The sequence below is a fragment of the Erythrolamprus reginae genome, chromosome 2 (genome assembly GCF_031021105.1).
Source record: "Erythrolamprus reginae isolate rEryReg1 chromosome 2, rEryReg1.hap1, whole genome shotgun sequence".
In the NCBI taxonomy this organism is placed as follows: Eukaryota; Metazoa; Chordata; class Lepidosauria; order Squamata; family Dipsadidae; genus Erythrolamprus; species Erythrolamprus reginae.
This window is the reverse complement of record NC_091951.1, coordinates 46,717,919-46,731,152: the sequence shown is the minus strand read 5'-3', so window position 1 is coordinate 46,731,152 and position 13,234 is coordinate 46,717,919. Positions and strand designations below refer to the sequence as shown.

General features: G+C 44.1%; 1 protein-coding gene across 1 annotated transcript in view; it reads right to left on the bottom strand.

Moving 5' to 3' along the window:
* LOC139160358 (zinc finger protein 208-like) overlaps positions 1–13,234 on the bottom strand; it is a 173,109-nt gene that overhangs the window by 75,226 nt on the left and 84,649 nt on the right. The window contains exon 10 of the mRNA XM_070738127.1: positions 6,796–7,325. Coding sequence (XP_070594228.1) covers positions 6,796–7,325 — 530 coding nt within the window. The remainder of the gene's footprint in view (positions 1–6,795; positions 7,326–13,234) is intronic.

Sequence of the window (13,234 nt, the reverse complement as noted above, 5' to 3'; positions counted from 1 at the left end):
AGGTTTTGACCGTGTCTCGCTGCACACTAGTGTGCCGCGGCACACCGGTTGGGAAACACTGGTTTAGTCGACGGGACCCGGAGAAGGCCAACTCTGTGGGACCTAACTGGTCACTGGGATTCGTGCGGCAGAAGGTGGTCCCAGAGATATTCTGGTCTGATGCCATGAAGGGCTTTATAGGTCATAAACAACACTTTGAATTGTAACCGGAAACTGATCGGCAACCAATGCAAACTGCAGAGTGTTGGTGTAACATGGGCATACCTTAGGAGGACCATGATTGCTCTTGCAGCTGCATTATGCACAATCTGAAGTTTCCGAACACTTTTCAAAGGTAGCCCCGTGTAGAGGTCTACTAATTCCCCTTCATCCTCTGACTCACTCAATAACATAACTGGGGGTACTACAGTCTCTGGTGGTTCTCCAGTCTCTAACTCCCCTTCACTTTCACTCAGAGAGGGTTCACAACTTGGGCGTCCTCCTCGATCCACAGTTGACATTGGAAAATCATCTTTCGGCTGTGGCGAGGGCGTTTGCCCAGGTTCACCTGGTGCACCAGTTGCGGCCCTATTTGGACAGGGAGCCATTGCTCACAGTCACTCATGCCCTCATCACCTCGAGGTTCGATTACTGCAACGCTCTCTACATGGGGCTACCTTTGAAAAGTGTTCGGAAACTTCAGAATGCAGAATGTGGCCGCGAGAGCCATTGTGGGGCTCCCTAGATTTGCCCACGTTTCTGCAACAATCCGTGGCCTGCACTGGCTGCCGATTGGTTTCCGGTAACAATTCAAAGTGTTGGTAATGACCTTTAAAGCCCTACATGGCATTGGGCAAGAATACATCCGGAACCGCCTTCTACCGCACGAATCCCAGCAACCGATAAGGTCCTACAGAGTTGGCCTTCTCCGGGTCCTGTCGACCAAACAATGTCGTTTGGCGGGCCCCAGGGGAAGAGCCTTCTCTGTGGCGGCCCCGGCCCTCTGGAATCAACTCCCCCCAGAGATTAGAATGGCCCCTACCCTCCTTGTCTTTCGCAAATTACTCAAGACCCACCTTTATCGCCAGGCATGGGGGAGTTAAGGTATTCTTTCCCCCTAGGCCATTACAAGTTATGCATGGTATGTTTGTGTGTATGTTTGGTTTGTATAATAAGGGTTTTTAGTTGTTTTATTAATTGAATTGTACATGCTGTTTTTTATCATTGTTAACCGCCCCGAGTCTGCGGAGAGGGATGGCATACAAATCCAATTAATAATAATAATAATAATAATAATAATAATAATAATAATAATAATAATATAGCGAAACACAACAGTACAGTTGTGTTGATCCTCAAAATCGTCTCTTGATCCTCAAAATCCCTGACCACTCACAACAATCCAGTTCTATAATATGGCTGAAATTTCTTGCCCATTTTATCATTGTGTCTTTCACTTATTCATGCTCTAAATCAATATCCAGTAAATAATTATACAAATTTTCAATTGATCTTTCATCTCTTCCTGTGAGTATGTCATCTAATTCTGTCATTTCTAAATTAATACCCTCTGTTTTAACATCCTTATTGTATCGTGACTGGATTCTCCCATACCAATCCAGCTTTATCGCTTGTTCCTCCAGTTCTTAGATTGCATTTCCACCTTGTCTGTTAAAATATCCTTGTATTGTGGAACATTTCTCCAATATAAGTCTACTTGGGTGAAGTTGTGCTTTCATTATAGATAACCAAAATGGTATTTTCAGATAATGTTTCTGTGATGGTTTCAGCACCTGACAGGGACAGGAACAGTGATGAGGGGCCAGGGCCTACAGCACTTCCTGTCAGGAATGACACAGCATGTCCAAGGCTCATCCAATCAGCAGATGACACACAGATTCAGGGCTCAGCAAATCAGAGGCAGAGATGGAACCTCTTTTGGATGTCAGAGTGGAAAGGTCAAGGAAGAGAGACACCTGATTGGCTGGAAGAGGTAATGCTGCTGGGTCATTGGGTCATGACCTCACACTATTTAAGGGTGCGGCATGCCCCACCTTGTTGCAGGGAAACAACTCCGTTTCTTGTATAGTTTGTATAGTCTCTTGCTTTTCAATTTTGGATTTAAACAGTTACTTTCTTGGTTTTGCTAATGTTTTTGGCTCCACCAGTTAATTTATTGAGGACTTCATCTAGTAACTCTGTGTACAACTAGTAACTCTGTGTACAACTAGTAACTCTTACAGTGTTATGTTTGCTCTGGGATTTTAGCCAAAGGATACATTTATTTATTTATTTATTTATTATTTGGATTTGTATGCCGCCCCTCTCCGAAGACTCCGAAATTGTTGGGTCATTCCGTTTGAAGTGGACCAGTGGTCCCCACCTCACCATCTCAGATTTTGATGAAATTTGGCACATAGTTTCTTTATGATATAAAACTATGCTGTGCAAAATTTTAATTCAAAAAACTAAAATTTGGGAGGTCTAGGAGACCTCAAATAAAGGGTTGCAAAATGCTGAGTTGGCAAAAATGACATTTTGGGCCAACTTCTAGAAGCTGTAAACACAGCAGCAGTAGTGGTATGTTGGAGATATTTGGAGAACTTGCAAACCTTGTAAGGCTTTATAAAGTGTCAAAAACCCCATGTGCCTAGTCCTCTTACTTTTTCCATGGTTCAGGCTCAAATTTTGCAAAAAAAATCCTGAAAAATGAATTTATAGCAATCTTCAGGCTTCTGTAGTTTCAAAACTACTTGGCCTTTCAGGCTGATTTTTGGCAGGTCTACTAAGTACACAACTGCAATGAGGACTTCCAATTTGTAGCACTTTCCTTCAAGTTGTTTAAAAAATATAAGAGTTCAAAGTTGGTACTTAACGGGTTTTTGCCCTGTTTGATCCTGTGGGACAGCTTAAATCCTCTAAAATTTAGCACAGCATATTTTTATGTCATAAAGAAACTATATTCCAAATTTCATCAAAATCTGAGATGTTGATCTTTAAAATTGGTCCACTTGACACGGAATGTCTCAGTTGGAACTTTTATATATATTAAATCCTGTAATAAATTAGACAATTTGTGTACATCTAATTATTGGGGCCAGCACAGGACAGAACAGTTTCTCTTTTAATCTTTCCCAACACCCTATACAACATCTTGGGAAATAGCCATGTATTTTACTTCTTCCACACCATATAAATGCGTGCCATCCTATCTATAAACCATGTCACTCCAAAGTCAAAAGTCTTGTATTTCTTAACAAAATCCATTTTCTCATCCATGTCAATACTGCCAAATGATAATATAGCTCCCAATTTGGAAGTCCAAATCCACCCCTAAGTCTTGCATCTTATAACATTTTTATATGAATCCTCACTTTCTTCCCTTGCCAAAGAAACTTCAAAATCATTTTATTTACATATTTTATATGGTGCATTTCCCAGGGCGGGCCAGAAGAGGGCTCCTTGATTGGGAAGATTTTGGCAATGTTATAGTTTAGTAAATAGCATTGTATTTAAAGTACTGGCATTAGAAAAAATAATCCTCACAAGAATCTCATTTAAATCTGTTGCCGAAGAAGGAAATGAAGGAGCATTGTGATCAAATCAATATTTGTTGTTTGCTTCTGATATGATATACTGCTAGAAATCATATATTACGGATGAAGCTTTGTTATTGGCTTCTGCTCATATAGTAATATTAAATAGGTGCATTTCATAACAATCTTTGCATGAATGACAACCAATATTTAAGGTTACAATTTACTAAGCTAGAATAAGTTCTTAACAACTAATTTCTGACAGAAATCAGAATCAGCTGATCAGTGGTGGAAACAACTGATCAGTTGCAGGAAATGAGATATTTCATTCATTTAACAAGCCATTTGATTCAATTAATGAATTTAATTTTATAAATTTCTAAATTGAATCAGATTGTGGGCTTACCTAGGTTCGCCCACATTGCTCCAACACTCGGTGGCTTGCACTGGCTGCCGACCAGTTTCCGGTCACAATTCAAAGTGTTGGTTATACTTATAAAGCCCTACACGGCATTGGACCAGAATACCTCCGAGACCGTCTTCTGCCGCACAAATCCCAGTGGCTGATAAGGTCCCACAGAGTTGGCCTGCTCTGGGTCCCGTCGACTAAACAATGTTGTCTGGTGGGCCCCAGGGGAAGAGCCTTCTCTGTGGCGGCCCCGGCCCTCTGGAATCAACTCCCCCCCGAGATTAGAACTGCCCCCACCTTCGTCTTTCGTAAATTGCTTAAGACCCACCTATACCACCAGGCATGGGGGAATTGAAACATTTCCCCCAGGCTTATATAGTTTTATGTATGGTATGCTTGTGTTGTATGGTTTTATATAATGGGCTTTTAGATATTTTTTCTTCTTTTAAATATTAGATTTGTTTACTATATACTGTTTATTATTGTTGTGAGCCGCCCCGAGTCTTCGAAGATGTTGTGATTCTGTCTGAGGCTCCTCAGGGAACGGCTGAACCTCTGCCGGCTCCATGCTCAGAGGGGGAGGATGAGGAACAGGAGGAGGAGGAGGAGGCCCAGGCAGACGGGGAGGAGGAATATCAGGCCGAGGGAAAGGGAGAACAGCCTGAGTCCCCTGGGGTGGAGCTCTCCCCAGCAAGCAGCCTGGAGTCCTTAGATGAAAATGCACAAGCCATCATCGATCTCAGGCAGAGAAGAGCAGCACAACGAAGGGGACAATTAGCCAGGTATTTCCAGCCCTAAATAGGCAACAGCTGGGTTTGGGTGTGGTTCTCCCCAGAAAGGCTGAAAAGGCAGACCCACCCTTCCTGTATTGTGGAGTATTATCTTTGGGAGTCCTGGGACCTGGCTGTGATCTTTGGCGTCTCTGATTCTGGCTTGTGGCCTTGAAGGCTGAACCCTTGGGGGGAAAGGCGTGGGTCTTATTCTCTACAGTGGTGTGGGTGCCAGCAAGAAGTCTGCTGTATTGTCTGGCCGTCAGGACTCTGCTGTGAAGCCTCATAGCCTGCCTGTTGGGAAGAACAGGTTTTTCTCTGTGTTTATTTTTCAAACTATAAAGTGCCTTTGCTTTTACCAGCGTGTCTGGCTGTTTTTTCCAGTTGGTGTTGAAGTCTGGGGGCACCCAGACAGAACAGGAGAGGGGCGGCATACAAATCTAATTTATTATTATTATTATTATTATTATTATTATTATTATTATTATTATTATTAATTTGACACATTTTTTGTGATACGAACCTAATGGACAGGCTCCATTAGGTTCGTACCTCGAGGAATGCCTGTATTTCTATTTGTCCAGTTTCAACCATCCTGTTCCTTTAATAAAGCATCCGGATCTACCCACAGGGTCTGTTTTATTGGAGGGTAGTTGGGTTTAGTTGCATGTCAAGCTGCATACAAAGTAATGTGTAACGAGGACAGAACAGACCTTATTATTCTAGGAAATTTTTCATCTTTGAGAGTGATGTATGCATGATTCAGAACTTAGGATTTCACCGACACTCACTGAGTTGTCCTGCTCACCACTTTTTAGCTAATTACAACATGATTCTTAACAGAAGTTAGGCTGTATAAAGGTGAAGAGGATATCTGTCAGAGGCGACTCCTCTGTGTTCAGGGAGCTAGGTTAAACAAACCTGGGAGAGACATAAAACTACACAGCAGAACAGAAAAATAGGCAGGAAGAACAAGTTACAGAAAAGTTTTTAAACCTTGGTTGAAACCCGAGTAAGCTTTTCAATCTAACTGCAACTTTCAACTATTACATTTGTTTGCTTATTATTTAGTTAAATTACTCTCATAATTTGCTTGTTACTCCTATCCACTTTCTATCTTGTCTTCCCTCGCATCTCCTTTATTCAGCCATGCTACACATAATTCTTTTTTGTTTTCCAGATTATCATTCTCGCTTCTTACAGGTCGAATCTCTTCTGGCTTACCTCTATCACCCCAAAATATCTTTGAGAAGCAAGAAAGCACCTGGACCAACCTGAGCAACCATACTGGGATTCATCAAACCCTTTATAATGAAATAAACAGAACAAAATGTTCCAACCACAAGACCTGAAGTTCCTAAGGGTTTGAAGAGATTATATGGAGGTGAGAAGACAGGATGGGGTGGGGTGGAGAGAGATTTAGCTACAGTTAGTGAAAGAATGTAGATGGAAAGAAAGAAGGGGTTAAAAAAGAACTGAGTTAGCCTCTCAGCTCTTTTCAGTCTCTTTATTGTCCAGCTTGACCCAGAACTAATATCGACAGCTGCAAACCAACATGAGCCTCTCACACCTTGAAATAAGCCCCCTCCAAATCCTTTCACAAATCTTGTTTTTATGAATATGTAAAGCAACTAGAGAGTTTAATACATGGCTAGAACAAAACCACACAACTGATATTGAATTAAGGTAAACATAGAGATTTCCCTCGGACGTATGCACTAGTCATTTCCAGCTCAAAGAATGGTGCTAATCTCCATTTCAAACCCAAAGAGCCAGCGCTGTCCAAAGACGTCTCTGTGGTCAGGTGGCCGGCATAACTAAACGCCTAACGCTGTTACTTTCCCACCAAAGGTGGTCCCTGTTTTCCTCCTTGCATTTTTACATGTTTTCAAACTGCTAGGTGGACAGAAGCTGGACAAAGTAACAGAGTATTTAATTATCTTTACTTAACTTCTTAACTTCATTTCTCATTCAAATGTATCTTTGTTTTGGGCATTCTCCAGTCGAGGAATCATGTTATGGTAAAAAAGACTATGGAGTGTGCTGGAGTACTTTCTCAACATTCCTTGCATTTATATGGCTCCTTCCCTGTGGATACTTTGATGGCGTGAAAGATTACGGCTTATTGAGAAGCTCTTTCCACACTCCATGCATTTATATGGCTTCTCCCCTGTGTGGATCCTTTGATGGGTTGTAAGATCACTGCTTGTTCTGAAGTCCTTTCCACACTCCATGCATTTACATGGCTTCTCCCTTGTGTGGATCCTTTGATGGCATATAAGGTGGTTGCTTCTTCTGAAGCTCTTTCCACACTCCATGCATTTATATGGCTTCTCCCCAGTATGGATCCTTTGATGGGTTGTAAGATCACTGCTTGTTCTGAAGTCCTTTCCACACTCCATGCATTTACATGGCTTCTCCCTTGTGTGGATCCTTTGATGGCATATAAGGTGGTTGCTTCTTCTGAAGCTCTTTCCACACTCCATGCATTTATATGGCTTCTCCCCAGTATGGATCCTTTGATGGGATGTAAGATCACCGCTTGTTCTGAAATTCTTTCCACACTCCATGCATTTATATGGCTTCTCCCCTGTGTGGATCCTTTGATGGCATATAAGTTGGTTGCTTCTTCTGAAGCTCTTTCCACACTCCATGCATTTATATGGCTTCTCCGCTGTGTGGATCCTTTTATTCTTTCCATGTTGATTGCACTTATTTGATGTCTCATCAATGTGAAAACCTTTTTGTGATTCAAGAGATTCATTTTCTTCAGAAAGTGTGAATATGCAATTTTTCTCTTTGCCTTTGCATAGATTGGCTCTTTCTTTGGCTTGTGATGGACAGGGTCCATTGACATCTAATGGCTCTTTGACGTGTCTTGCGCCTTTCCCAATATATTTCTTCCTTCGTTTTCCTCCTTGATCAGTAAATTCCTGCATCTGAGCAACAATCGAAAATGAGCTTTCCTTTTTCAAGTTATTTGACAGATTTCTTTCCTGCCTTTGGGATTCTGTTTGAATTGCAAGTTTCTTCCTTACAACTCCTTGTCCAAACGCTTTGATTGGTTCTCCAGAGAGTTTATTGTAATTCTCATTATCACCTTCAAAAAGAAAGAAAAATGAAAATGAGAGGAAGTTTAGGGGAAAAGATCACTCTGTCAGAAGTCATTTTAATTGCATTTAGGTATTGTGCCAAATTCTATATATACTCCATTTTTGCATCCTTATACTGTGGCATGGTATAGAAATTATAATATCTCTATGTATGAGGTGTAAAATCTTGAAACAGACATTAAATCAAAAAGGTTGAATGATATGGAAGCACATCGGCCAAAATAGTTGAAATCTGCATGATGGAGTTTGCCATTCCCTCCAACTAAGAAATTACTTTGTCGCTAAAATGTTAAAATATATATATAGAAACAAATTGAATAGTACAGTGTTCCCTCGATTTTCGCGGGGGATGCGTTCCGAGACCGCCCGCGAAAGTTGAATTTCCGCGAAGTAGAGATGCGGAAGTAAATACACTATTTTTGGCTATGAACAGTATCACAAGCCTTCCTTTTAAACCCCTAAATTGCAATTTCCCATTCCCTTAGCAACCATTTAGATTATTACTCACCATGTTTCTTTATCAAAGTTTATTAAAAATATATTTATTAAAGGTGGACGAAAGTTTGGTGATGACATATGAGGTCATCGGGGCGGGAAAAACCATGGTATAGGAGGAAAAAATACAAAGTATTTTTTAATAATATTCTTGAAAAACCATGGTATAGACTTTTCGCAAAGTTCGAACACGCGAAAATCGAGGGAACACTGTACAGTGGTACCTCAAGATACGAACCTAATTGGTTCCAGGGGGAGGTTCGTAAGACGAAAGGTTCGTAAGACGAAACATTGTTTCCCATAGGAAACAATGTAAAGTCAATTAATCCATGCAACAACAAAAAAACCCCGCAAAAAAACGCTGCCGCCCGGCTGTCACCTTTTAAAACAGCCCGGGGGCTTCTCAGCGACCTCCCGAACACCAGCTCCTCCTCCTCTTCTCGCTTCTCTACAAAATGACAGCCGGGCGGCGGGGCTTCTCAGCGAAAGTTCGGGTTTGGGAGGCCGCTTTGAGTTTTTGGCTGGGGGGGAGGCAGGAGGTCCCGCCTGACACCCCCCCACCCCTTCCCCCCCAGCCACAAACCCAAAGGTCCCCACCACAGCATCCGCTGCAGGAGACTTAGCCTCCCGATCCTCCCCGCCCCTCACCCGTGGCCTCCCGAGCGCTTTTGCCCAATGGGAAACGAAGCGCTGGGGTGGGGGGTGTCCTGACAACTCCCACCCCAGTGCTTTGGCTCCCGACGGGCAAGAGCGCTCTTCTGCCGGCCACAGGCGAGGGGCAGGGGCGAGGGTGCCTCTTGCAGCGGAGACATTTGGGGGTTTGGCTGGGGGAAAGGCAGGAGGTCCGGCGCTTCACCTGCCCTCCCAGCCAAAAGGCAAAGCCGCGCAGCTCCACAGCTGCCGAAGGAGGCTTAACCCCGCCCCTCTGTCCCACCCATCGCCCGTGGTTGGCAGAAGAGCGGGGGCAGGCAGGAGGCAGTTCTTCGGCGGCTGTGGAGCTGCGCGGCTTTGCCTTTTGGCTGGGAGGCAGGTGAAGCGCTGGACCGCCTGCCTTTCCCCCAGCCACATTCGCCTTCCTCCACTGCCAGCGGAATCCAGCTCCTCCTCTTCTCGCTTCTTTACAAGATGACAGCTGGGCGGCGGCACGGAGGCTGGAGGCGGCGGGTGTGTGTGGAAGAGGTCCGCAGGAGAACTGGGGGGAGCTGCCTGCAGCACCTGCCTGCAGCAAAGGCACCCGCCGCCACCACCTTTGCCTTTCTCCGCCACCACCAGCATCCAGCTCCTCCTCCGCTTCTCGCTTCTCTACAAAATGACAGCCGAGGGGTGGAATATGGGAGGAGGAGGGAGGAGCTAAGTGGCCAGAGAAAGGGATCAATGTAAAAGCGCCGCTGGGCTGGGAACATCTTTGGCCACTTAGGAAGGTTCTCCTGCCCCCCCCAACCGAAAACCCAAAGGGGGTCTGCTGCTGCCCGCTTGAGCCATGAGGCATGCTGGGAAGCCCCGCAGCCCGGCTGTCACTTTTTAAAACAGCCGGGAGTTTTCCGAGCAGTCTCCGAGAACCGAGAACCCAAACGCCAAACCCTCCACGCACTTCGCCCTGAATGCCTCCTGGCTCACGCGGGCAGCAGTAGATCCCCTTTGGGTTTTCGGCTTGGGGGGAGGGAGTTAGGAAGGTCCTCCTGAACCCCCCCCCCGAGCCGAAAACCCAAAGGGGGTTTGCTGCTGCCCACGTGAGCCAGGAGGCATTCAGGGCGAAGTGCGTGGAGGGTTTGGCATTTGGGTTCTAGGTTCTCGGAGGCTGCTGGGAAAACTCCCGGCTGTTTTAAAAAGTGACAGCCGGGCTGCGGGGCTTCCCAGCAAGCCCACGGTCAGTCAGCTGCGGGCAGGAGGAAAGCGAATGCCTCTTTGTTGCGCTGCCGCCAGCATGGCCTGGCTGGCAGCGGAAGATGTAACGGAGGCGTTTTCCTGGAAGGAGTGCCATCCACCACCGAGCTTTTCGTAATCTGTTTCAATTTTCTTCACTCCTCCCCCAACATTCCCCGCCAAGCCCCACCTTGCTTCGCTTGAATGGTCGGAGGACACGACATTCACCGCCTCCTGTGCTTCCTTCGGCTTTGCGATTGGGCAGAGCGGCGGGAGGCGCGTCCATAGGCTTGGCTGGGTCGGCGCAGCACCCGCCCCCTTCGTCAACCCTTTGGCGGTCACCGGTGGGTTTAGGCTGCCTCGTCACCGACTCCCCCTCCCCAGAATCTCTCCCCCTCCCTGCCCGGGGGGCTGGGCTGGGAGGGGCGGGAAAAAGAGAAAGAAGGCGGCGTTCCCCGCCTGGTCACGATGGTCCCTTCCTTACCGCTCATGTTGGCTGATGGGGAAGGTTAACCTAAATGGTGGCGGAGGGGTGGGCGGGGCGGGGGCAGCGAAGTCGGTGATGAGGCAGCCTAACCCCACCGGTGACCGCCGTATGATTTTGTATGATTTTAGGGGTATTTTTTGGGGGGGGGGGTTAGTTTTGGCTGGGCAAAAAAAGTCTCACTTGTAATGTTCGGGTCGTAAAAAAAAGGTTTATTTTAGGTACTTAAATTTGGTCTTTTTGGAAACTTTTTTCACTGGGATACTAATTTGAACCTTTCTGAACACAATGAAAGTGAAATTGAGAGGAAAAACTAATGCTTATTTGTTTATTTCATTAGTAAAAGCCCGCCCCTAGCATTTTTGTGCATTTTTGTTCATTTTTATCTAGTTCAGAATGACACTTCAAACCTCCCCCCCCCCGACGACTGTGTGCAATCATTTTCACTTTACATTTTTTTTAGCCTGCCAGTTCCAACTTTTTTGAAAACCTTTTTACTGGGATACTAATTTGACCTTTTCTGAACATAATGATATGAAAATTGAACTGAAAAAATTGATGCTAATTTGATTATTTTGCTCATAAAAGAACCCCCCCCCCCGCTGTGTGCAATTATTTCAATATATATATATGTCAGGCTCCAAAATCAAAATATTATTAAAACATTTTGCATTGAAATACTAGGTTGAACATTTCTGAACATAATGATATGAAAATTGAACTGAAAAAATTGATGCTTATTTATTTATTTTGCTCAGAGGTAGGGCCTCCCACCCCCACGGCTGTGTGCAATCTGTTTCACTTTACTTTTTTTTTTAGGCTCCAAATCCAAAATATTTTTAATACCGTAGGCATTGATTTACTAAATTGGACATTGCTGATCATCAGAAAAATATTCCCCACGGTTTCAAATTGGTGCTTATATTTTTGTTTCACTCAGAAAGCCCAAACCATGTTTTTGCTGTGTGCAATCATTGCCACTTTATTTTATTTTTTTTAGACTGCCAGTTCTGAACATAATGATATGAAAATTGAACTGAAAAACTGATGCTTATTTGCTTATTTTGCTCAGAAAAGCCCCCCCCCCCCCCCATGATTTGGAGCACTTTTTTCAGTTTATTTTTTTTTTAGGCTACAACTCTAAAAAGAAAATCCCCCCTTTGGTATTGATATAATAAATTAAACATTCCTAATCATAAGAAAAATAGAAATGAACTGAAAAAAATGATGCTTATTTGTTTATTTATCTGACTGGAGAATAGAAAACCCTTACCAAGAGAGGCCACATTCTTATAATTCTCCAGCATGACTTCCTGATGCAGAGCTTTTTGGTGAGGATCCAGCTGAGACCACTCCTCCTCTGAGAAATAAACAGCCACCTCCTCAAAGAGCAGAAGACCCTCCTGAAAGGGGAAAAAAGTACAAAACAGAATGAGGAGGGACTGCAGGATATTTCCTATTAATTAGATATTCCCAAAGCAAACATACACACTAAGAAAAGTGGCTATCTTGAACAGTGTTCCCTCTAATTTTTGGGGGGAGTGGGCGGAAAAGTATAGTGTCTGAGCGGCAGTCCCTTCGAGACTGGGCGGCACAGAAATAATAAACAAAAAACAAACAAACAAACAAACAAATAAATAAAAAACCCACCCTGTTTTGCCTCAGAGAATTTCAAAATAAAATACTGTACAGTGGTACCTCGAGATACGAGTTTAATTCGTTCCGGACCTGGGCTCTTAAGTCGAGCAGCTCTTATCTCGAACGACTTTTCCCCATAGGAATTAATGTAAATAATTTTAATTGGTTCCAGCCCTCAAAAAACTCACAAAGTTAGTCTAAATTATGCAGAAAGACATGTTTTTAATGAAGAAATGTACATGTACATATAAATGAATAATGAAGTTTCTTTCACTTAACTTGTAAACTTTCTTAAACTTTTAAATTTACATATGTTCAACTTCTCTGCCACCCAATCCTGTAGGACAGAGGTCCCCAACCCTTTTTGCACCAGGGACCGGCTTTAAGCGATCAAGAGAGGAATGGGTGAATGAATGGACGGAGGGTGGGAAGGAAGGAAGGAAAGAGGGAAGGGACAGGAACAGAGGAAGGAAGCAAGGAAACTTATGAAAGGGGAGAGTAAGAGAGGAATGAGTGAAGGGAGGGAGGGAGGGAAGAAGGTGGGAAAGAGAAAGAAAAGAAGAAATAGAGGAAGGGAAGGTAAAAGAGAGAAAGAAAAAGAGCAAGAAAGAAAGCTGCAAGCACCCCCCCGAGCCCCCCAGGCCGGCTGCAACCTTTTAAAACACGCGTGCCGCTTCGCAGCTGTCTCCTGAAGCCGAACACGGAAGTTAGCGTTTGGCTTCAGGAGACAGCTCCTTGGCGCTTGTATCTCGAATTTGGGCTTGTAAGTAGAACAAAAATATCTCTCCCCTCCCAGCTCTTATCTCGAGTTGCTCTTAAGTAGAGCAGCTCTTATGTCGGGGTTCCACTGTACTGTGTGTCTATAACAGTGAGCTCATAATAGGGCAACTCTATCAATATCAAAATGCCACTTAAATAGTTGAGCTAGTTTCAAACTAGATTTTGAT